The following is a 22870-nucleotide window of genomic DNA, read 5'->3' as shown; positions in this document are numbered from 1 at the left end:
GGCTAATTCCATCAACATTTCAATAAGCTCTGCTTTTCATACATTAATACAACAAAATATTTTTAAATAGGATTCTTTTAATCAGTTTTCAGCTAAACTGCATCTTTTAGTGATTCTCATTGCATATTTCTGAGTGACAAAGCACATGGTACTAATGAATTCTAACATTAAAACATCACTTTAATGATACAGCAAGCCTGTACGGCTAGAAACTTTTGCCAAAAGCTCTGGGGATTAAAAAAGTTGTGCAACCCAAGATCTCAAGTATCAGTAGCTTTATATGTTTAAAGAGAAACAAAACATATCCTCCTCACCATCCTAATCTTCACTTAAATGCAGTGCTCAGGGTTACATTTCTTTAATAATTTTAGGGGTGCCATAGGAGTATATTTTGAGTAGTTATAAATAGGATTATTTTTTCTGTTCCAATGTTTCTCCTTAAAACAAAGCAGCAGTTATGAACTATGAGAATTAGAGCACTGAGCACTTCAAATTTTTGATCTAACGGGTAAAATCTTGGCTCTGCTGAGTTCGGTGAGGCAATCAGGACTAACACCAGCACTGTGACCTCTTGATACCCTTTAGGTTTTCAAACTGTGGTTTATTTCTAAAGGATCTGTGAAAGATGACTAAGAAATGTTAGCTTACTTGTCAAGAGGCTTAAATTCACTATACAGGGTTCTGTAGCGCTGGATACTTTTTAGAGGTAAGCAGATAGAAAAAGCTCAGAAATGACTGCCACAGAATAACTATTTCATTTTCATTCCTCTCCTGCAGCAGATGTCCAGGATGAGAATCATTTCAACCAGCAGTGTCTACTGCACCTAGTGTACCTTCTCCTAGTCTACAGTCAGGAGCAGGGCTCTCACAGCTGTCTTTAGTTTCTTCACTGAAACAGAATCTGAGCGATCAAAATCTTTGCTGTAAGTGGGAAGAGAAGGGTGAGTCATGCATAACCTATCACTATTGGGTCATCACCATAACCCACCAGTATTACAGCAAAAGTAAAAATGCTACAGGATGCTCAGCAAAAATGCTCTCTACTTCACTCCTATGAAAACAAAAAAAATCACAGAAGTTATTTTTCATTAAAGTAAGTATGACAGAATCCATAAAACCTTTATAACAGGCATAAAGCTTTCATAACTTTGTAACTTCTATATTCTTCATTTTAAAGGTAAAATGGTGTAAATGAGACAAATACACTCAGACTTCCCACACCACGGGGATTTTTATTCCCACATAACTTGGTGAGTCCTCACAGATTCCACAGTACAATTGCTAACACCACTTCAATTTCTCCATTTTCTCCTTTTTCTCATTTTTTCTCTCTATTGCTTTTTCATTTCCTTGCACATTAATTGTTTATATAATTATTCTCATATAATATCATGTAGCTACAAGTGACTGTGAAAGGGAGAAGATGCCTGTCATGATTTTGCCCAGCAGGTCATTTACAGAATTGTTACGAGTCCAACACAAAATAAAAACATAGTGAACATTAGACAAAATCTTTATGGGAGGGAGCTTAAGTATGCTCTCTCTGTCCTCACTGCTCATCCTCCGTGTCCTGGCTCCTTATGCTAGTCTCTGCTTCCTCCAATTCACCTCATGAGGTTCACATTTCACAAGACAAATGAAAAGCTTTAAATATCACATTATTCAGTAAAGACAATAGTTTTTAAAAGAGAAAAGTAGAACTAAATACAAATGTTATTTCAAGATTATAATAGTAATGTAATAATCATGTAGTTAAAAAGGGTAGGAAATACAAAAATCGAAGGTCTGAGAGAAACAAACAAAATGTCATATTCCACAAAACAGAAACAGTATTAAAATAACTTATATAGCAAAACACAAAACTCAGGACTAGAACAAACAGTGAAACTAATATACTGCTCCTAGGAGATTTAGAATTATACTAACTTGCAGTGGATTTGGTATTGCTCTCTGAGCTAACCTTCCTTTTTGCTGACTGAAAACAAACAAGGACACATTAAATTTTGAATATATTTTTCATTAAGCTAATATGGAGTGGGGAAATAAAGTCTGGGTAGTTTGGTACATCTGGGTTCAGCTTCATCAACATTCAGTGTGAGACACCTGTCACTCAAAAATTCTACAATCGACACATTTGTGAACCCTACACGCTGCCTTAACCCTTGCAGATTCAAAGAAGGTTTGGTGTTTTATGTTCTCATGCTTCCCAGGTTTTACCTATGTTTTCTCTAACTGTGTTTAACCCATTCTTCCATTTAAATCCCAGCTTAGTTAAAATACCAAAGCTGCCTTATGAAAGCATGTTTTTGTTAAACAGATGTTCTTCCTCCCACACCTATTTCATTACAAGCCCTTCTCTCCTACCCTCCTCATCCTGATAACAGTGTTTTTATAGCCAGCTCCCTTTGCTGATTTTAGCCAAGTTTCTAGGACACAATGTTTTAATTCAAACACAGTTCCATTTCTACAGTTTTACTTTGCACGTATTTGAACTTGCTCCTCTATAACCCCCAAAGATGCTAATCTATTTCCAAACATTCTCCTAACCTTTGTTTGTGCAAGAGCTTTCCACTACATCCACTTTCTGCGTGCAGGTAGTCTAAGACCGCAGTTGCCTTATGACTCTGCTCCACTGTTTGGCAGCCTGCAGTGTCTTATTGTGTGTAAGCTGCACCCTCGTGTAAGGCTGCATTACTAGAAACACGCCTGCTCTGTGGTGAGGAACTCCAGCAAGAATGTGAGCACCAGAAAGACCATTGCAAGAGCAACACAGCTTCACAGCACTGGCTTTCAAAAGTACAATTCAGACTGTAAGCAATACAAGAAAACTGAGGGTCTTTAATGAACTAATTTCTCACAGCTCCCTTATACACCTACTCATTTGTACAATGCACAGTAGAATGCTAAGTGTTTTTGAGCGTCATGGAGGGTGCGACTCATCTCACTTAACTGACTTCCAGACATTTAGGGTTATCTGTTTCTGAGCTACTCATCTAGACACGCTCTGTAACCACTGGTGAGAGATAGCTACCTTCAGACATGATTCATCCCATTCTAAGACAGCTGCCAGCAGAGATACATTGGTCGCTGCAGGTGTGTGCTTCTTTACATTTTTTAGACAGGGAACCTAGATGACTACTTTGACGTGGGCAGGTAAGCATTAGAAGTTAAAGTCAGGGAGGTGGATTACATCCAAAGACCCTTCTTTATTTTCCCCTTTCTGACATTCACCAGTTCTGGGAAATTTTGCTGTCCTAATTAATCACACTTTTACATTAGTTTCTTTCCTCCACACTCTCTGCAGAAATCATTCTTATAATTCTGCGCAGCAATTTGTTATTTCTACCTGCTAGAACCTGATAATACAAGGGTGTAACTCCAGCTTCAGCAACGGCCCACCAGCGACAGAGTATGATCAACAACGATACGCTTGACAGCTTGCTCATTGAGGACAGGATAATGCAAGTGGCAATACAAATGAGCAAACTAAAAAGCATTAATAGGAGGTTCAGTTACAGTTTTTTACTGGCTGTAATTGAATTTAAACCCCTATATGTTAATTTGAACTCTTGGTTTCCCCATACTTTTTACTTGTAATTATGTCTAAGCCATAGCAGCACTATAAAAATAATCACCAAGGGTGGATCACAGCACAACCAGCATTCAGTGAAAATCATTCCATGATCTCCTTGCCCCTAAAGGGATTTTCCATCTCATAAAAACACAGATTGCTAAATACATGAAATAATAGGAAAATAATGTTACAGCCCCTATCTATAACATCCAAAGTTTTAACTAAATAATCACAGTCTCAGGAATCCATCCCAGTGCAAAGGATCTGCAAAAGCCAGTGAAGTCAAAACCCTGCATTAGATTAGCGCTGGTGAAGGGAGTGGTTTCCTGTGCTCTGAAGCAGCCTTCCATCCCTACCACAGCCCAGACTGCCTCAAACTGGAGCAGTCTTCCAGGGATGAGGCATGTATGTAGTTTTAACAAAACAGGCTACATTCTTCTCTGCCTGCTGATTGCTGCTTTCCTTTTCCTATGTTCTCTGGGTCAGGGTCTGACTATGGAGAATGTATCACCAGTGGGATAAAGGTGGCTTCAGTAAACGCATCAACAATGTAAACTGCAAAATTCCCACTTGGGATCCTCAATAAAATAGTTGCCAAAAGAAGCCTGGAATCTTAGACATATATTCTTTCCTCAGTTATTATCCTGTTTTCTTTCTATTTTACTCTGCTGCTCCGAATTTCCTTTCCTGATTTTTGAGTGTTTATGGAACATGCTTTTTGTCTCTTAAAAATAGTGCTGATAAAACAGGCAAATTGATAAGGAGCTGGTGCGATGACAAAATTGCACTATGGAGCATCTCTTCCTTTTGCCTTGCACAATAGTTCTAGAACTGGCACTCTTTATCTATCTCCTTTCATCTTCCTGGAGAACCTCAAAGCCTATTTTGACATGAGAGCAAAATATCACAAAGAATGAAAGGCCTGGCATAAAGGCACTGCTGCAGAATCTAATTTGCCATTTTTGAAAGGAATTGGAAAAATCATCAACAGATGGCAAAAGTAGTCCATTTCTTTTCTCTTTAAAAAAAATTGTCTGTGGACAATCAACCAAATTCTATTCTGATGCAAATACAACACATACTTGTCTTCTGACTTCACCTGGGATTATGTGGGATGTAAATTTGTGCATAGCTGGCTTAAGGCATCTGAGCTGCTTGTCTATTTGCTAGAGAACAGCACCAGATTCCTAGAAAAGGTTTACTGTAGGAAAATGACATACTGTATTCCAAGCGAGCAAGTATTACTGTCATCCAAGAAGACAGTTTAATTTTAATAAGCCTACTTTTGAATGAGAAGTCAGATACAACAATCAGCATGACAGGCTTTCACTATATAGGCGGTATCCCATTCATACATGTTGTTAGAAATATATACAACATACCAGAAACTCCTGCTGGTGTCTTTATGAATTTTCCATTAAAATGAGCAATCACTGCTTCACATTTTTCCGTTGATTCCATCCTATGAAAATAATTATTTACATAAATTAAATGCTCATCCAGATTCCATGTTTGCAATTTTTTTAGCATATTTCTTGCTTTTTATCTCTTCACTTTTGCACCTTGCTTTCCCGTGTGTGAGCAACAGAATAGGTGTTTTTAAGAATACACAACTTCAGAAAGGTAAAACTAAACTGAATGAAGATTTTACGCAATATGAGGCCAAAGTCAATACCAAACTGCAAATACAATACTCGTATTTATTTAAAGATTAGGTAGAGCATAATTTGGACAGCTGTAGTACAAAGTCCTATGCTGTCCTGAAGAAAGTAGAAGGATTGATACACAGTCATTCATAATTCAATCCTTGGCTTCTATGGTACATAGAACAAAAGTTAATGCCACTTTTGATAGAGGATTCTGAAGGGTCTGTAAGGTTTAAGAGCAATAAACCCAAATATAAACATGCCTGACTATGCAAACTGCCTTTGTAGCTTTTAATTTATATCTTAAACTATTGCAACTAAAATATCACAACTACATGATGCAACCATCCCTTATTTTGTCATCTCTAAGTTACCTTTAAAAACAGGAACTAATAACTGAGTAGCTGTGATGGTTTCCAAGAATTTATCCAGCATCCCGAACAGGTTAGCACACTTATCAAAACTTGACTTAATAGCTGGATGAAGTACGAGAGAGCTGGGTGAACGACTGACATTCTCTACTGAGTGTGGCTACACAGATGGCAGCTGCATCTTTGCAGTGCCATGGAGTAACTACCAGTCTGAACTAAGTTGGAATTCATGACTGGGAGGTAAAAAAAAAATTCTTTTAAAAGAAGAATATATTTTATAGCTGTCTGCAAACTGATGTTTGGATAATGATGACGCTAACAGAGATTTTCTTTTCATTCACTCATTGAGTTTCTATAATGCAGATCCACAAACTAGGCCCAATGACTTGAGCAGCAAAGAAGCAGCTCTAAGAAGTAGCAAGTCTTGGCACCTTTTAATTTTGATAGCCTTTCTGCACAGGCCCCAGACAACAAGCAGAATCATCAAAATGGCAGACTAAACAAAACTTCTTCATGGTTTCAAAAATGTTTCTAGAGAACTTGCAGAAGTTCTGGATTGTTGGATCTGAATCAAAGAAACCTAATTTTTCCTCTTTCAAAACAATGTAATTTAGTCTCAGACTCAAGTCTGGACTTGATAAAATATACTACCCCTTATTAACCTAATAAAATGCTCCTGAAGGCAAGAAATGAAAATCTTTATTTTATGTCTACATGCTTTGTGGACAATCTTAATCTTAACTAACTTTCATCCAATAATGTTCCAATATCTGCCTTGCAGAAGAGCAGAAAATCTGAGTAGATATCGTATTAGCAGCTTATTCCAAAAAATTATTAGTATAATACAGAACCTATTGAGAAAATATTTACTTTGAAACTAATTTCTTACAATGCCTTCAATACAAACAAGATTTTGGATACACACCAATCTTTTGGACTTTAACGCAGAGTTTAAAAACTCTTCTGGCTGTACTGGAATAAAGCTTTCCTAAAAACCCTCTGATTCCAGGAACAGTCAGTAAGCAAGTTTGGAAAGAAAAGACAGTATAAGTTTGCAATGCCTATGGAATTTTAAGCTCAGATGCTACTGGATTCTGCCCTTCATAGTACCAAAAAGTAAATACTGCATTTGAGTGAAAATATCAGTATTTTCAAAATTAGTAAATATAACATGTGGGTATATACTCACTTTGTAAGTCATCCAAAAACACATGCACACATTTTGTATATAGTTGTATGGAGTTCACATTCAAATGCTCGTACATGTGCTTGTACAAAAAACAAAAACTACAAGTATATGAATGAAATAAAAATGCCAAATTAACCTTTCACCAAAAATATCGCAAACATTTATTATTTATTTGAAGGGGAGAGGAAGAAATCTGGGTAGAAATCAAACTCACTGGTTTTGCGGTCTTAAATAATTAAAGACATATCTTCCCACTGCTTCTAATTTTGTTCCTTTGTTGTGTTTCTTTGAAACAGGCCAGTCTGCCAAGCAAATAAATGATCTTGTGAAAAAAAAAAAATCGCAGTCCTGTGAACTTCCCATAGTCAAATCACAGTGAAACCAGTCTCTAAAATTTTTGGCTTCATCAGGAGATATAATTTGTTCAGTTCTTCTTTGTGCACTATTTTTAGACTTTTTTAGTTGTTCAGACATAGACCTACTGTCATATTGGCTGAATATCTGAATTATTGGAACCTGATTGTTGGCAGAGTTTTTATAAAATATTTTTGAGAATCTCAAATCTCAATTGCTCAAAGCATGCCTCTATTTTTGATAACAGAAATATCCAGTCTAAAGCCTCCAAATTTTGATTACTGTGCCATCATCCGAGGTTTAAAGCAGGACTTAATCAGACATGGGAAAATACTAGAAGTATGCAGAAAAAGCTTTTGATGAAGGGACCCCAGAGCAAAAGTCTGTATTAACTAGAGAAAAGGTAGACTCACATGGACAGTGTATTTAGGAGGTGTCTACTTATTTATGGAAGATGTTTTTTCTTGTTGATTTGGGAGAAATATTTGACTGAGCTGTGAAATATTTTAAGGTGAGATTTACTGTAAATGAATAAAAATATTTTCATTCCCAAATGACAACATGTTAATGAGCCAGAAAATTCAAAGGACTGACATTTGAAGAGTGATGATGAGTTGATTTTCTTAGAGGAACTAATGAAAAAAAAAGTTCTTCCTTATGGTCTTCTGTCTGGAATTCAAGCCTCGAAAGCCAGAAATGCCACAGCAGAAGTTTCTTCCCCTCCTTCGTAGGAAGGCTAATTCCCCCCATGTTTTTGAGGAGTCCACATTTAGCAAAGATAAAGATCAGTTAACCTAGGTTTAACTGGTGGCATGGATAATGGGCTTGAACCTCAGCCACGGGATTAGACCATGCCAAAGCCCTGCATGACTCTTGCTTGCTGGTTCAGGGCAGAGGAGAAAGGAGAAGTACAATGAAGAAGTGAAAGCTATGGAGAGCAGACTCTTACCCTAGATGGTTGTTCAGTAACAGTAATAGATTCAGATTTAGCCTTATGAGCTGAGACACGGCCATATTAGCTTAAGCAAAGGACAAATTAACAAAGCCCTGCTGGTGACTCTATTTAGATCCCCTTTTCTTTAAAAGTTCGGTCACTTTCTATAAGTTCTGCCTTTTCCACCTACTCTGGATGAAATCCTGAATATCTGGGAAAAGTTTGGTTTTTTTTAAATAAAGAATATATTCTTCTTCTATTAAAAAGAGGAAAAAACAGCATGGCTAATGACATTGAAGTACCTTGCAAAGCCAACTCCACGGCTTGTCCCACTCGAGTCACGCAGTATCCTCGTAGAGATAACCTGCCCAAACGGTTTAAGCATGTTCTCAAGCTCCTGCTCATCCATTGAAAGTGGCAAATTGGAAATGTATAAGTTAGTTGGATCTTGTTCTTGTTGCTGAAACAGAATTAAAAACAACTATTATTGTTCCTGCTTGATACGTTGGAAAGACATTTTGAACACAAAGGATAACAACCATTACATACAACTACGGCTACACATTTTGACTTCCCAGGCCCCTTTCTAAAGGCTGCTCTTCCCTAGCATTAGCAATCCCCCCCTTCTGTCATTGTATACAGACTTCCAAAGAGAAGCTCCCCTCTTCCTTAGATATTGCTGACAATTACATTTTTAAAGTGGAGAAAAAGATGAATAATTGACCAGTTTATATACTATATTACAACTTTAGGTTTAAGGTTTTCCATAAAGAAGAAGAAAAAGCAAAAACAACACAAAGGAAAGAACTAAGCAGACTGCAAATATAACACAGGTGGAAAAACAGCTAAAAGAAAAGCTGGAAGTAAATTAAAAAGAGAAAAGATTGGAATGCGAATATGAAAATAATAGAGAAAAAGGAGAAAATGCATTTAAAAGTATGTACATTGCCAAAATATTACCATAATAGGCTGATATACACAAAAGTGAGTGGGACACCATCTTCTTCTCCCACACATGAACATTTCTGAGTTTTCATCCAACTTTTACATTATGTATTGAGACAATACAAAAGTCTTCCAAAAACTATCTCTAGCAACAGTCAAAAAGACAGAGGAGGACAGCGAATGAGTGGTCTTATTAGCTATAGGAGACAAATGTAGTCAAATCTTTGTAATTCCCTTAACCATATGGCTATCCATTTTTTGTGATTCATGTATTTAACAAGAAATTCCATCCTTGACCCAGGAAACACTTTTGTTGAAATCGGTCATTTCCAGTGTTTGTCTCTGGATTCTCTAGCTCTGATTTGGGATGCATCTTGGGCGCCTCTCTCTTCCTGCTAATTGCTGACCATGCTCTATGGTGATACATCCTGAATCTACAAAGATTACCCAGTTGGGCCCTAAAGTTGTGCAAAACCTTGATGACTATCAGCGTGGCTCCCTGTATAGATCTAAGTCTCTACAGGATGCATTAAACTCTATAGGAGAACTTTTCTGGAGTTACGGACTGAAACAAACCAAATTTTGTTGGCATAGTCCTCAGCGTATTTTCATTCTGCGCAAGAGGGCTAACTTTATTCAGAGAGAAGTTTAAATCAAACCAGAAAACAAAAGCAAAACCACAACACTTTCCTACTGGAATCAAAGCATTCGTTAAAGTGATTATAGCTATATAGCTGGTGATACTCTCTTATGCAGATTAGACATCAATTTGTCCTTAAATTACTCTTACATTAATAATATCTCAGTATCTTTAGTAGCATATTGTATAATGTAATAATCTTCTATCCTAGATATCACCTCTCAGTTGTGGCTAGGTTTTGCTAGCAATATGGGGGGGGGGGGGGTCAGGCCCCTTAGGCACAGGATTGAAATTTTCACATTCCCAAAGAGATTGAAACTAAAAATGTTCAAGTAAATTGTATTCTGTGTGTGCTTAAGGCTCTTCACCGTTTGCTTTTTCACAGTCTCACATTCAGCTGGAAAGGGCTGATGTTTTGAAGTTTCCTGTATGGATTTTTAAGAAATTTCTATATCAAAGGACATCTGAAAGGGAAACGTTCTCTGTGCACCTTCCCCATCTGCACACAGTGCCACTGAGACGACTGTAACTCCTAGCCACACTGCACTCCCACAGAGCTTACAAAACACAACCTTTTCCCAGGTGTTCTCCTAGTCAGTCCATTTAAAGTCGCTTACAAATGGCGTCTGATTACTACACATTTTCCTTGGTACCTAGTGTTAGGCAAGTCATGCAACAACATGAAGAAAATACTGTTTTAAGAAAACAAACAAAGAATAAAAAAATTTCCTCCTGAAAATAATATTGAATCCACACAGTGCACAGAGAAGTTCATGGTTTGAATTATCTTAGAACATCTGACTTCTCCTTCATATTAGAAAAAATCAGCAGAAAAAGAAGATGAGAAAATGGATTCACTGAGAGTCCAGAGTTCACATTAATATTCCTTGCTGGGCAGTGTTCATCCATGAGGGAAAAGAACCTATGTTACAATATTTTTGACATACAGTTCATATTTTCTCAGCTAGGAATCTTAGAAAAAGACAGCTTTAATGCTTTTAGAATTAATTTGTTACTTAGCCTGTGTTAGACAATTCTGTTTTATAACTTGCGATGTAGGCTTGCTTTCTTCTTTAATGAATGTTATTAGCAAAAGCTTTATTTGTGGTTTTAGATATGGGCATCACAAAATTGCATTTCTAGCTATAGGTTAATTTTCTGAAACTCAGAGTAATCTTTGAAAAGAAAATTTTGCATTTTTAAAATTTTATTATAAGCTGTAAAATATACTGTACACAAGCATGCTAAGACTTCTCTAAAAAACCGAAAACAGCATACAAGTTGGAAATTAGACCCTTAGAACATTTTCATCTACTTTGCTAATATTTTTATTCTATAATAATACAAATCCTGAATTATATTATAAAAATGTTCTTATTACAAAAGCCTAACAACATTTGGAAAGATGAAAAAATAAACGACACATTCTGTTCATACCAATAAAAATGTAATCTACATGCAAAAACGCAAAGCTTACATTCAGAAACAATGAATGGAGAAAGAAATTCACTTTAAATGCAGAATGGCAGAGTAGTAAGTGTTTTTTGGATGACTGGGGATATCACATTCCCCTTGTCTGGGGTTCCTGTTCCAACCTGTGGGGTTACCACAATTTCATTATACGTGAAGAGCATTCAGGACAAGAGATCACAGGCCTTCCTTGCTGAAAGGGATACAAAAGCCTACTGGGATTCATGATGCGACACAAAGCTTTTCCTCCATACACACTAGGGAGCATAATTCTTGCACCTACCAACCTATCAGAGAGAACATCATGCCACAAAATCATGTTATCAGAAAAAGAGACAGGAATGCTTCTGTCTTTAGAGTATCAGCAACATTAGCACTAGCCAATTTGCAAGTGCCTTTGGGAACTGGGGGAAGGGAAAAAAAAAAAGAGGGAACGGCATCTGAGGAAATTGCTCTCTCTAAGGAAATTGCTTTTCTGAACAGAAAATATTTTGCGAAGGAAAAATTTGACTTGCTTCCCATGATACAATCCTTACTTTGTAATAGTAACTAGATTGGATTTCTGTCAGGTGAGTGCTGAATGGGTGACTGGAGAGGATTTAGCTCCAACTCCTACTTTCTTGACACTTTCTCTATGACAGTATATTCCAACCAGAATACTCCCAGGAGTTCAGTTATTTCTGCTTTTCATCCTTCAACAGAACATACAGACCACAGTGGGAATAGGGAATTTGAAGGTATTTCTGCAAACGTCTATAGCTAGAAGCGGTAAAGAGGGCACGTATGGGAGAGGAAGGGCAAAAAGAAGGCCAAAGAATCGGGTGGTCACTGGGAAATTCGGGAATGCTAGCTGAGATTTCATTCCTTTGTAATTCTCCCAGAACAAAATAGTTTAAATGCCAACAAACACATTCCAAAGCGTGCAAAGACTGCAGACGTTTAGGTAGTGCCCCAAACCCTTGGGCACAGGCAGCAGTTCAATCATAAGAGCAAATAGATCAGGATAGATTAATTTAATCCATTTCTTCATTTTGTAGGAAAAAAGACTGTTTCTGCTTCCCAAGCTAGTTGGTTTACAATACAAAGATAATGTTGTTGGTAGAGTAGACCTATTACCTATTAGACAAAACTAGCACATATTTGGAATTTATTATAGAGTTTGGCAGTGGAAAAATTATGCCTAGCAATGTGTGAAACATCTCCTTGTCTGCCCCTTTATTACTTCTGCCATCATGCAGCTTCTGTCATCTCCATTAGACTAGTAAGCCTTAAAATAGTGATCTGGGTGGGTTTTGAGAGATTATAAGATGCAAGTAATTTCCTTTCCCTTGGAACACGCTAGATTTCCAAGCTTACTTCCAAATGGTAACTGCAGCTAGGACTCCCCATCCATCTTTATCCTGTCTTGCACAAAAGTCACTGTACAAACAGATGTTTGCTCTTATATAAAGTTTTGGCACTGAAAATGGTTAAACAGTTAAAAATTCAGGAAGTTAGGAGAAAGACAAACTTTTTAACTTGTCCCTATGCCTCTCTGGCAAACAGCAGTTTAATACATTAACTTCTGTGACTTCCTTCCTTACTGAAACCTGTCTCATCATAGTTTGGTTTGCGTAATTATTACAGCTCTGTTTCAGAAGGGAAAATTAATTCCTCTGATATATAAGTTTCTAACCTTTATTCTGCAATTTAGCAAGTAAGTGAGACTGCATCAAAAATATTTGCCAACACGAACAACCCAACTCAAACCTTGCCTATAAGACTGTAAAAATTCTAAATGCATTCAAAGGTAGATTTTTCTGTGTTTCAAATCCATGAAGCCATATAAACTGCTTTCACCTAAGAAATCCTAAATCCCTTTAAATGATTTGTATCATTTCATGGGAATGATTAAAAAAAAAACTCACTAAAGTCAGTGGAAAGATTCAGGCTAGTAAGCTAAAATTAAAAAATTAAAAAATAGAACACAGAACCATTGAGATTTCTTTTCTTTTCTTTTCTTTTTTTTTTTGATTTAACTGATCTAGGAAAACTGTTTAATTTGAGAGTCTACATATTATCTTTGAGTGCAGGGTCTCCTCAGTTTACACAACCTTCAGCAGGTGCTGAAAGTGCTCAGTTCTGTGCAGGTTATGGGCAAATGTCAGGGAATTTCTGAGCTAAAGTAAGTATTTGTGTTACTGAGGCAACTAGGATGTTTTATTTTTAGCAATTCATGTCAGCAAATTTCTCTTGGTCTTTTCTCACCAAACACCTTTAGATGTGTCTCCAGAACTTCTCCAGCTGAACACAATAAAACAACCATTTAGAACAGTGCTCTCTTAGATCAGTGCACTTCCTGTTCCTAAAAAGCACTGACACCACTAACTTAATAAGCTGAATAGAAGATACAATATTTCTCAGAAAAGGGATAGGAATAATCAACGGCTAACGTTCATTTCAGTGGAAAAGTGGTGATCAGGAGTCCCACATAATGTGAAGTGCTCTACCATCATCTGAAAGAAATTAACAAAAACCTCCCTGTGCGTGTGGAACCGTTCCTAAAATTCAAGCAAGAAACTTGGCAAAATGATAAGACATCTGTTTTCTCTTGCTCTGTGTAAGGTCACAGTTAACAGATAGCCATTCAGAAACATGTGACTAGGCACTGCTCACAGCATGGAAGATCCTCTGGCTGATAGGATGGGATTAAATGCTTGTCTGCCTCCATATAGAAACTACTTTAAAATTTACAATTGGCCTGTGTCTCACTGAAATACGTCTGTTTTAGCCACAGTTTTCATACTGGCTGACCAGGAGTTGTTAACAAGACAATTCAGCAGAAAAATCGCTACCAGAATCTTCACTTGTTGCCCGGAATCCCCAAAACGTTTTATATGATTAATAAACTAAACATTTTAATTCATTTTCATAGGCTCATCTGTATTATAAAGAGGAATAAGAACCATATAAAAAGAAATTTTTAACTACAATTAGCACCATGTTCAAGTTTGCAATCAGACTATCAATGCAATCATACACTTCTTTTTTATTCCCTGGCATTCGCGCTTGCTCTTTACTACGCGGGCACAAAAGTGCACCCTGGGAGCTGTAATGTTGCTCATGGGTGCCACCATTTTCCACAGAAAGCTCAGAGAGTCCACCAAGGCCCGTAATAGGGCATGCTACCCTTGCCTGAAAAGCCACAGCACTGCTTAGCAACTGAGATAAGACTTTTGTGGGCTGAAGCTGTGTACACAAGGGAAGTGGTTGTTAACTGTCTTATTTTATGCAAATGCAATTCCTGCAATAATGGTCATTTAGCCCTCAGGTAAGCAAAGTTTGGCTTACCTTCAATTTATTGTATAACGACTTCTAAGAACTTGGTTTTGCAGTAATATGCACTGTTGCAGTGATCTGCAATATGCAGATTTAAAAGAACTATCTTCTAGCTTTTTATTTTAGCTAATTAAAAATTAAGTATGCAAATGAAGGGATATTTTTTAATTTTTTTTAAACAGTTCATTACAATTGTACTATAGGATTTAATGCTATTGCTTACAAAAAGGACCACAAACTGGGTAAAAAGAAAACTTTCCTTTCAAGACAGTTTCTAGAAACTGCTGTGAAAAACTGCTTTAGTTAGCTCCTGTTTGCCTGTCATCTGTTCTTTGGCATTCAGAAGCCCAGATGAAGAACAAAAAATATCGCAATATGCCTACCTTCTCCAGTTAGATTAAGTGCACTAGCTACCATGGTAACCTAAACTTATTTACTTACTTTACTCTGTAGGAATGAAAACCTATTTAATTCTCCAGAAGATTGCCACAGTGAAGACAAGTACAAAAAGCAATACATTGTTAAAAGTCATAAAAGTTAGCTGTTTCTCATACTTGCTAACTCCAAGTCATGTTCTTCTGCCTTTAGTACATCATGTTTAACAGATATGGAACAGCCTTGACTTCTGCTACAGAGATGAGGACAAGGGGCTAAGCAGGCTCTCCCCTCCTGAAAAACCCTTACCTCCTGTGCAATTCAGACTTGCAATTCAGACTTGTGTCATAGTGTGACAGTTCACCTTTCCAAATGTTTGAAGAAAAATGTCATCTAAAATAAGTTTAGAATATAAAAAATACTCCTGCAATGGACTTAACTGGAAAGAAAGATAAAGGGAGAGCTTCACAGTTCTGCCTTCCTAACCATTAGTAAAGAATATAAAGATTACAAGATTAAGACATCTCTAGATTCTAGAGGATCAATCTGAACCCAACAGTCTAATATTTAAAACAAACCAAAAAATAACCTAGGTAATGAGCTTAAGAGTTGGTCTACTGCTTTGAGAGCCAATAGACTGCTCCAGAATATGGCAACAGTACCTTATGAATGGTGGAATAATCAGCGTAGGCTGGTAAAACACACTTTGCAGTGTTATCACAGGCATCCTTCTGATGCAACTTGCGTGAGAAACAATTCTAAAGACGGCCCTAATTTTTTGCACAAGCCTGAAATTGGTGAAAATATTTGGTGAGTTGTTAATGTGAGATCTGATACAAAAAGTAGGAGTATATTTAATTGCTCCAGCCCAAGTAAGTGAATATTTTGAAAAGGAGGGAATTATTGTGAATATGATGCCCTAAGTCCTAAAAAAGTGCTACTGTGGAGAAATCTTTGAACAGATAAACAATGAGTCTTCCCCCAAAAATGCACATTGGTACATAGAACAACATTTCTTGGCTCAAAATTATGTCCACAGATCGCCAAGGCCAGGAATTATTTTTATGGGTTCTGTTATAAATAGCATACATTTACCAAAGATAAGTTTGCACTTCCACAGGAAAAAAAATTAGGAAAACACAAATGGGAAAAGAATGAATATCATTTGTTTAAGCTGTAAGGGTCTGTCAGTGACAATCTTACAGCATAGTTAAGTGATGCCTAGGGTAGAACTAAAAAACTCATGAACAGAGAAAGCAGGAGTAGAGGAGGAGTTGGGAAGGAAGCCAAGGTCTTCAAAAACATAAAAGCTGGGGGATCAGGCTCATTGAACCTACTGCAATTGTGTTGGATTTGGGTGGTAAGTTATTTTAAAGGGAGGGCACCATGCCAATTTTAAAGACAGGACTGAAATACACTTTTGAGAGCACTGGACTCTATGCTCAACGTGGACTTTCTTGTGATGCCCAAAGCGCACTACAAGATCTTTACAAAAAGCAGTAACTCAGTATGTAGAACAGTTGTAAAAGCGATAAACCTTTCACCATATTACCTCGGAAATTTGTATACCTACCATGAGCTAGATAATAGGCCTATACAACTGTCGCTGCCATGCCAAGAAGGAAGTTAATTAGCACTCAGTGAGCTCTGAGTTGCCGCAGCCAGGCTGGTAGTCTAACTAGCTTAGACATCTCTACATTGCAGGCAGTACGATATAGACATTCTCTACTTTATTTAGGCTGTAAATACAATCATAGTTCTCTTGGCTTAAATTTGATAGAAGATCAGATAGAAGGATGCAAAGAGCTGTATTATTTATTAACCATTCTTATTCAGTAATTTTTACTTTTTTACCTTTTATATTTGCATATGAGTTTACATCCAGAGGAGTAAGAATTAAACCCAATTTTCCATTTAAAATGGCTGCTTTTCCAATCATCTGAAATAGTTGCTTCTGGAGCCATGAGTAAACAACAGATGAATACCATTCAACAAGAGAGAATTTTATCTGAACACCAACTCAAACTTCTCATATTAAGTTCAATGTCAAAAATGTATGAGGATTTAAGTTACTCATATCTCTATAGCATTCAGGCTTCACTGTCTCTAGCATGCCCCTTACAGATTTTCAGTTTTTTAAAATCTCCATTCAAAATGCCCATATACAGTACATTTCCTGTATGCATCTGGCTTCAGATGCTAAGACATTTACTATCTGTTCTGAACAGTGTAGAATCCTAGTTATCTCACTGATTTTACCTTTGGGGTGGGGGAAGGAGAGGGGAATCACTCAGATAATAAAAACCCATCCTGACAGCAAAAATGACAACTTTTGTAACAAAGATCAGCAGTGTTTGTTTATTGACTGTACTGCTCCTACAGAAACAATTTTTTTTTTTAGGGTTCATTATATTTAAGAAACAATGTAAGGTACGATACGATTTAAGTTGACTAAACACTGAGAAAGCAGTATTTCATATCCTGTTACATACTTTTTAGCCCTCTATCCCAGAATTATAAAGAGCTGGGATTCAGGCAAAGGTTTCCAAGCACCAGATCTTTCCTCACTGGTATTTAAAATATGATTTGTTATTTTAATGGTCTCATTTTAAAATACTATTTCTACAAAATATTTACAAATCTACCATTTTATACAAAATTTAAGCAATACCACATTCCTCTTAAGAGAGTCACCAGGTGCCCAAACTCCACGCTCCAAGAAAGTTACAATATTCAAACAACTACAGAAGCATTGAAAAGGAATCTTTATTCTTTGTCATTCTTTAGTAAGGGAAGGCTGCTGAGCAAATCTTAGATCCCATTGCTCATCAAGCCATGAAAATGGAGATATTCAAATTATATCTTTAATAAAACAACAAACCTTACCATGAGGATGAGCAGAGCTTTGCAAGAACACTACTAATCTGATCTAGGAATGCGTAGTTCTGCAAAACCTTCTTTTTGAACTTTTTATCATTGGCTTATTATTAAAGCACTCCTCTAGGAGCAAGGACAATAAAATAATTAAATGGAGAAATTTCAAGAAGAAATTAAAATGAACGAAAATAAAAATTGGACATTCTGCCAGTTACTAACTAGTTTAGAAGTAACAGTACGCTTGCAAGACAAATACTTGTTCTTTCCCTACCTTATCTCTAGAGTAAGAGATAAACTATTGGTTTTGTAGCATGCCCTGAAACAAAGCGGCTACCATCACAGCTCGCATCATCTCTTGATCCCTTTCCACAGCCACATAAGCGCCCTGGAAAAGAGACTAACAAGATTAAATGCTGGAAATATACAAACGAAATAGAGGAGACAGGCAATTGCCCATTACCTCCATTTTATTTTTCAGTGAAAAAGCTGCACCTATCCACTGGCAGTGCACTAACAGCTTATGGTAAGCTTTCATCAGCGTGAGCTGACAGACCAGCACGACTCAGCAGAGGCATTTCAGTTTAGCTGTCAGAAGAAGATACTTTTAACCAGCATAAAGCAACAACTTCTGAAGTTGCTTCAGAAGCAATCATCTTAGTAAAGTTTTCCAAATTCAGACTTCTGAAAGAGCAGGATAATTGAAGACATAACGTTTCTTGAGCAATTGTCTAATATTTGGCTCTTTAACTGACACTATCATCATGACAGCTCTCAGGATGTTGCCACTTCTCTGCAATGACCCCAACTGGAACAGATTTGACAGGACGTGGCTCGAAGCTAAGTCTCAGGCCCCAGGCCCTCCAAGGCTGCTCAACACTAGCTGAAACGTTGCAGATGAGCCTGTATTTTTCTGGAGTCAGATCAACTTGTAAACAGACAGCTGAGTACTGAATGATCTTACCCATTGGACAGAACCTCACAAAGTCAGATATTCAATGTCTATAAAATAAAGAAGAGCTTTACTATGGATAATCTGAAGTATTTCTATTGACTAGGATTTTTCGATGATCTTGCTGAAGTAAATAACTGTTAAATAACTGTTCCCCTACGTGTAGCTCTAGTGTGACACTGCAAAAAGTGGTTTATGGCAGTCAGATTCAGAGCGCGGCTCCAAGTACAAAATTTTTCCTTCCACTTCATCTGCTGCAGGTCATGGGACTGCCACAGTGATGTGGGAGGACAAAGAGCACACATAGGAGCCATACTACTGCCAGCCACGGACGCGGCATAATGACAGGTCCAGTCAACTGGTATTTCTCCTTGAGACGGACACGGTTGTACTGGTCAATGAGGGAACCCATCAGCAAGACAGCTGACAAACTCTCCTCCAAATCTTTTGGTGTGAAATTCAGGGTAAAGCCACACTAAACAGTTTCGCTGTAACAAGACCACTTTATAGCACAGATGGTAACATGCAAAAGGATAAAGTAGTAAATACACAAATGCATGCAAACTTTTATACAGTTTCTTGTATGCGAGGAGTCTGATTTGCTAATCTTGTCAAAACAACTTTAAGTGACTTGTGATTCTCAACTTGAAGCATTCAACTGGAGATATGATTTTTCAGACAAAAGGAGAGTAGCACTTCCCAGAAAAAAATCCAATGGCTCAAATCAGATAGACAAAAATCAAAGCACTCAAGCCTCCCAGTCACTCATGAAATCTTTGGTACTGTTTTTTGGGGGTTTTTTTGGAAATAATTCAAACACTCTTACCACGTTGAGAAGCAGAATAACATGTTTCAGTCTAATGCAAACTTTAGATATACAGAATACCCTCAAGTCACCAGGCCTGATACACACATAGTATCAGAAAACCTATCAAAACTGTCCAGTATTCTGGTACACATTTTTTAATTAATACTAACAGAAAGAAATATGAGCAATATAGTCTATGGTCTCTTTCTGCAACTAAGTGGTAGAGGAAAGCATTTGGAAAAATACACTATGGAAAAAATTAAGAAATATTTATTAGATTAGTATAGAGAATTATTGGAGCTTCTCTGTCTACTGGAGTCAAGAAGACAAATCAGACAGCTAAACCTTTTCATTAGCAAAATGAATGTATATGAGTTGTATTGTCCTTTCTCTCTCCTCCTACTTAGATATCATATATATAAGGTGGTAGACTGAGGCTTTGAAAAATCTGGTCTATATTTTACAGCGATTAACTAAGATGTTAAAATAGTGATCCTGCTTTGAAGAAATGGCTTCTCATAAAATACAATATTTATTTAAATAAAACATTAGTTATATGTTATAAAATCTCAAAACTAAAGGTAAATTGAAAGGTCTTTATTAAAATACATAAAATATTACAAAAAAAAGCCAGTGTTTCCCAGTAAGCATGTATGTTTGTGTCATGGCTGTAATGAAACATGCATTAAGTATGAAACATATGGTTTCCATTTTGTCGCCCTGGAACCCATCCAAAGACATTTTATGTTGTTAGCTTAACTGTTCTCTTCAGCTGAGAAGCTGTGGAAAATATCTCATCTGAAAAAAATCTGTACTTAATGGATAACTATAAAAGATTTTCTAGATCTGCTGCAGACTCTACTTTATTAAAAAAACTCTGAGATTACTATTTAATTACTGGAATTTTTTTAATTAAATCTAATTTTCAAATTCAAAAGAAATTTTCTTTAAAAGATACCACAAATTACATGAACAGATTATGATGGGAATATCTTCTTTATTTAATAAACTTATAGTGGTGTCTATGGCATTCTGCTGGAACCAGGACATCTGACTGAACAAGAATCCATGACAAAATCACTAGTAATGTATTATCTCCCCAGTTTTACGGGTTTGCAAAACTTATTTTAGGTTGAAAGACCACTGCTCTGAAGATCACTGTTAACTAGTAACTGGATTCAGAAGCAAGGATCAGTAAAAATGAGACAAAAGGAAAGATTATATTTCTTTCTCTGTAATAATGCTTTGTTTTGCCCTGATGCAGAAATAGATTGCCAAAGAGTTGGCTGAGAATTTGAAGACATCTATCATGAGAGTCCAGATCTAAATATTAATTTTGTTAACACAAAATATTCTAGAAAAGTTGAAGACAGAATCCCAAGCTTAAATTTTGCCATGTATGCTTAAAATTCACCCCCAAATTGTGAGACTGCTAGCCTCAGTAACAACAAACAGGCAATATATAAAACCTGTAAATTATTTCAGCTATTCACTTGTGTCCAGAAATTAACACGTTGAATTTAATCTGTGAAGCCTTCTTTAGTGTGGGTTCTTATAAATTACTGCTAATTATTCTCTTGACGAAGTCAATGGGAAAATAATATCATGAATAAAGTGATAAATCCAACCAGAGCAGTTTGAAGACTTTACTAGACTGTCTTTCTTTCACTACCACATTAGCTGAGCTGATTAGGGATAAACCAGTTGAAAGTCCCCATTTCGTTACCTTAATGTCTCACATGGCTTGCAGTCTGTACTCTCTGTAAAGGGCCTGCAACCTGAGAATTCACACTGCCAGCGCTTTGCCAATGTGTAAGCTTGCTCATCTTCAGAAGCCATTGCAAGAATTAGCCAATTATTTTAACTCACCTTGGCCATCTGCGCTTGGACTCCACTAGCCTTTAAAGCAGAAACTGCCTTCTGAGCAGCTGCTGGGCTGTCAAAGTCTACAAAACCATAACCTGAAAAATAAACCATACCTCATGAACAAGAAGACAACCAGTTTATAATCAAACAGTTCACATACTACTAGCATGGGTATCTAATGCAATTTTCTTATGAGTGAAAAGGGACAGTTTGAGATCCTAAGTTCTTCATGTAGTCCCAAAGCAACCAGACTACCAAAGTGCTTCAACCCTGAGCTGCTGGGGACCTGTCCTAGTGGGAAGAATCAATTTCCATGGCCATTCACCATCAGGCTTGTGTCCAAATTCCAACAATTAGTATGGTGCTTTGTATTAGCAGCTATGTATCCACTAAGAGCGAATATGACATAATTAGTTTATTTCCCAGAGATCACTAAGTAAAGCATAATCTGTTAATTTTTCTAACTAGATTCTTAGTCCAGTTTGAGTAAATGACAAATAAGCCTTTGAATTACAGGCCACTTACTGAAAATTGATATAGGAATTTAGTTTAAAAGATACATACCTACTGCAACATAATCCAATTTCTGATAAACTAGTTACTTCATTGTATATACATAAAAGATAGTAGTTAAACTAAAAAAAAGAGTGAAAATCCAGGTCCATTGAAATCAAATGAATTTTTCCCATTCTTGTCACTGAAGCCAGAATGTAAAAAATTGTCCCTAAAGCATTTTTATGCTGTAAAATATAATTTTTAAATGTTAATGTAAAAGCAAAGTTATTTATAATAATTTCCATCTTAAATCTGCCCTTTCTTAAGGAAATATATACAGTAGCTTTTTTCTTTTTCGAATGACAATTTACAGCTAATAGATCCCAGGATATATGAACAGCATTATACCCTGGCCTCTTATCAGACACTGACCTTATAGGCTGGAATTTTTAATGGGATCTGGGAGCTAGATGCTCAAGTCTCAATGAAAGACAGTCAGAGTTTGGATGCTACTTCCCATAGATGTTACTGAAAATCTTATACTGTGTCTCTCACCTTCCTTTTTTCCCCCAGTGAACAGCCTTAAATAGAGAAGTCCCCCTTCAATGTCTAAGTAGGGTTAAAAAAAACACTCTAGAGGACCAGAAAATGCAATTATTTCCTCAGAAAGTAATAGTATACTCTTAGAATATGTCTATCGGACAAAAAGGCTGTATAGAGATGTATCTGAACCAGCTTAACTCAGGAAGAACAACCAGAGCAGTCTTGTACATCAGTGCAAGCTTAACCTGCTAAGAAGCTGAAGAAAGCAGCATATTGTTTGGTGTAACATGTGGTGTGGTGGACTGTTAAATATTGACATGAAACAGAGTGAATTAGCTCATATCAAGTTTTGTGCTGCCAGGGCAAAATTAGCTTTCCATACTCACGGTAGCAGAGGCAATCAACACCACCGCACTGTAGGGCGCAATATAGATGAAGTTACATACTGATACCAAGCATGCCATCCAGGCTGGCTTTGCTATCTTTTAGATGATATGTAAACTCAATCCCTCATGG

General features: G+C 36.8%; 1 protein-coding gene across 6 annotated transcripts in view; it reads right to left on the bottom strand.

Annotated features, from left to right (window-relative positions):
- The window catches only part of RBMS1 (RNA binding motif single stranded interacting protein 1), a 158506-nt gene that overhangs the window by 19859 nt on the left and 115777 nt on the right, over window positions 1-22870 (bottom strand). For all 6 annotated transcript variants that reach the window (XM_067299131.1, XM_067299133.1, XM_067299132.1 and 3 more), the window contains exons 4-6: window positions 21320-21411; window positions 8371-8528; window positions 4957-5036 (exon numbers count right to left, since the gene is read on the bottom strand). In XM_067299131.1, the coding sequence (XP_067155232.1) occupies window positions 4957-5036; window positions 8371-8528; window positions 21320-21411 (330 nt within the window). The remainder of the gene's footprint in view (window positions 1-4956; window positions 5037-8370; window positions 8529-21319; window positions 21412-22870) is intronic.

Source organism: Apteryx mantelli, chromosome 6 (assembly GCF_036417845.1).
Source record: "Apteryx mantelli isolate bAptMan1 chromosome 6, bAptMan1.hap1, whole genome shotgun sequence".
NCBI classification, from domain to species: domain Eukaryota; kingdom Metazoa; phylum Chordata; class Aves; order Apterygiformes; family Apterygidae; genus Apteryx; species Apteryx mantelli.
This window is presented reverse-complemented; position numbering and strand designations above follow the sequence as displayed.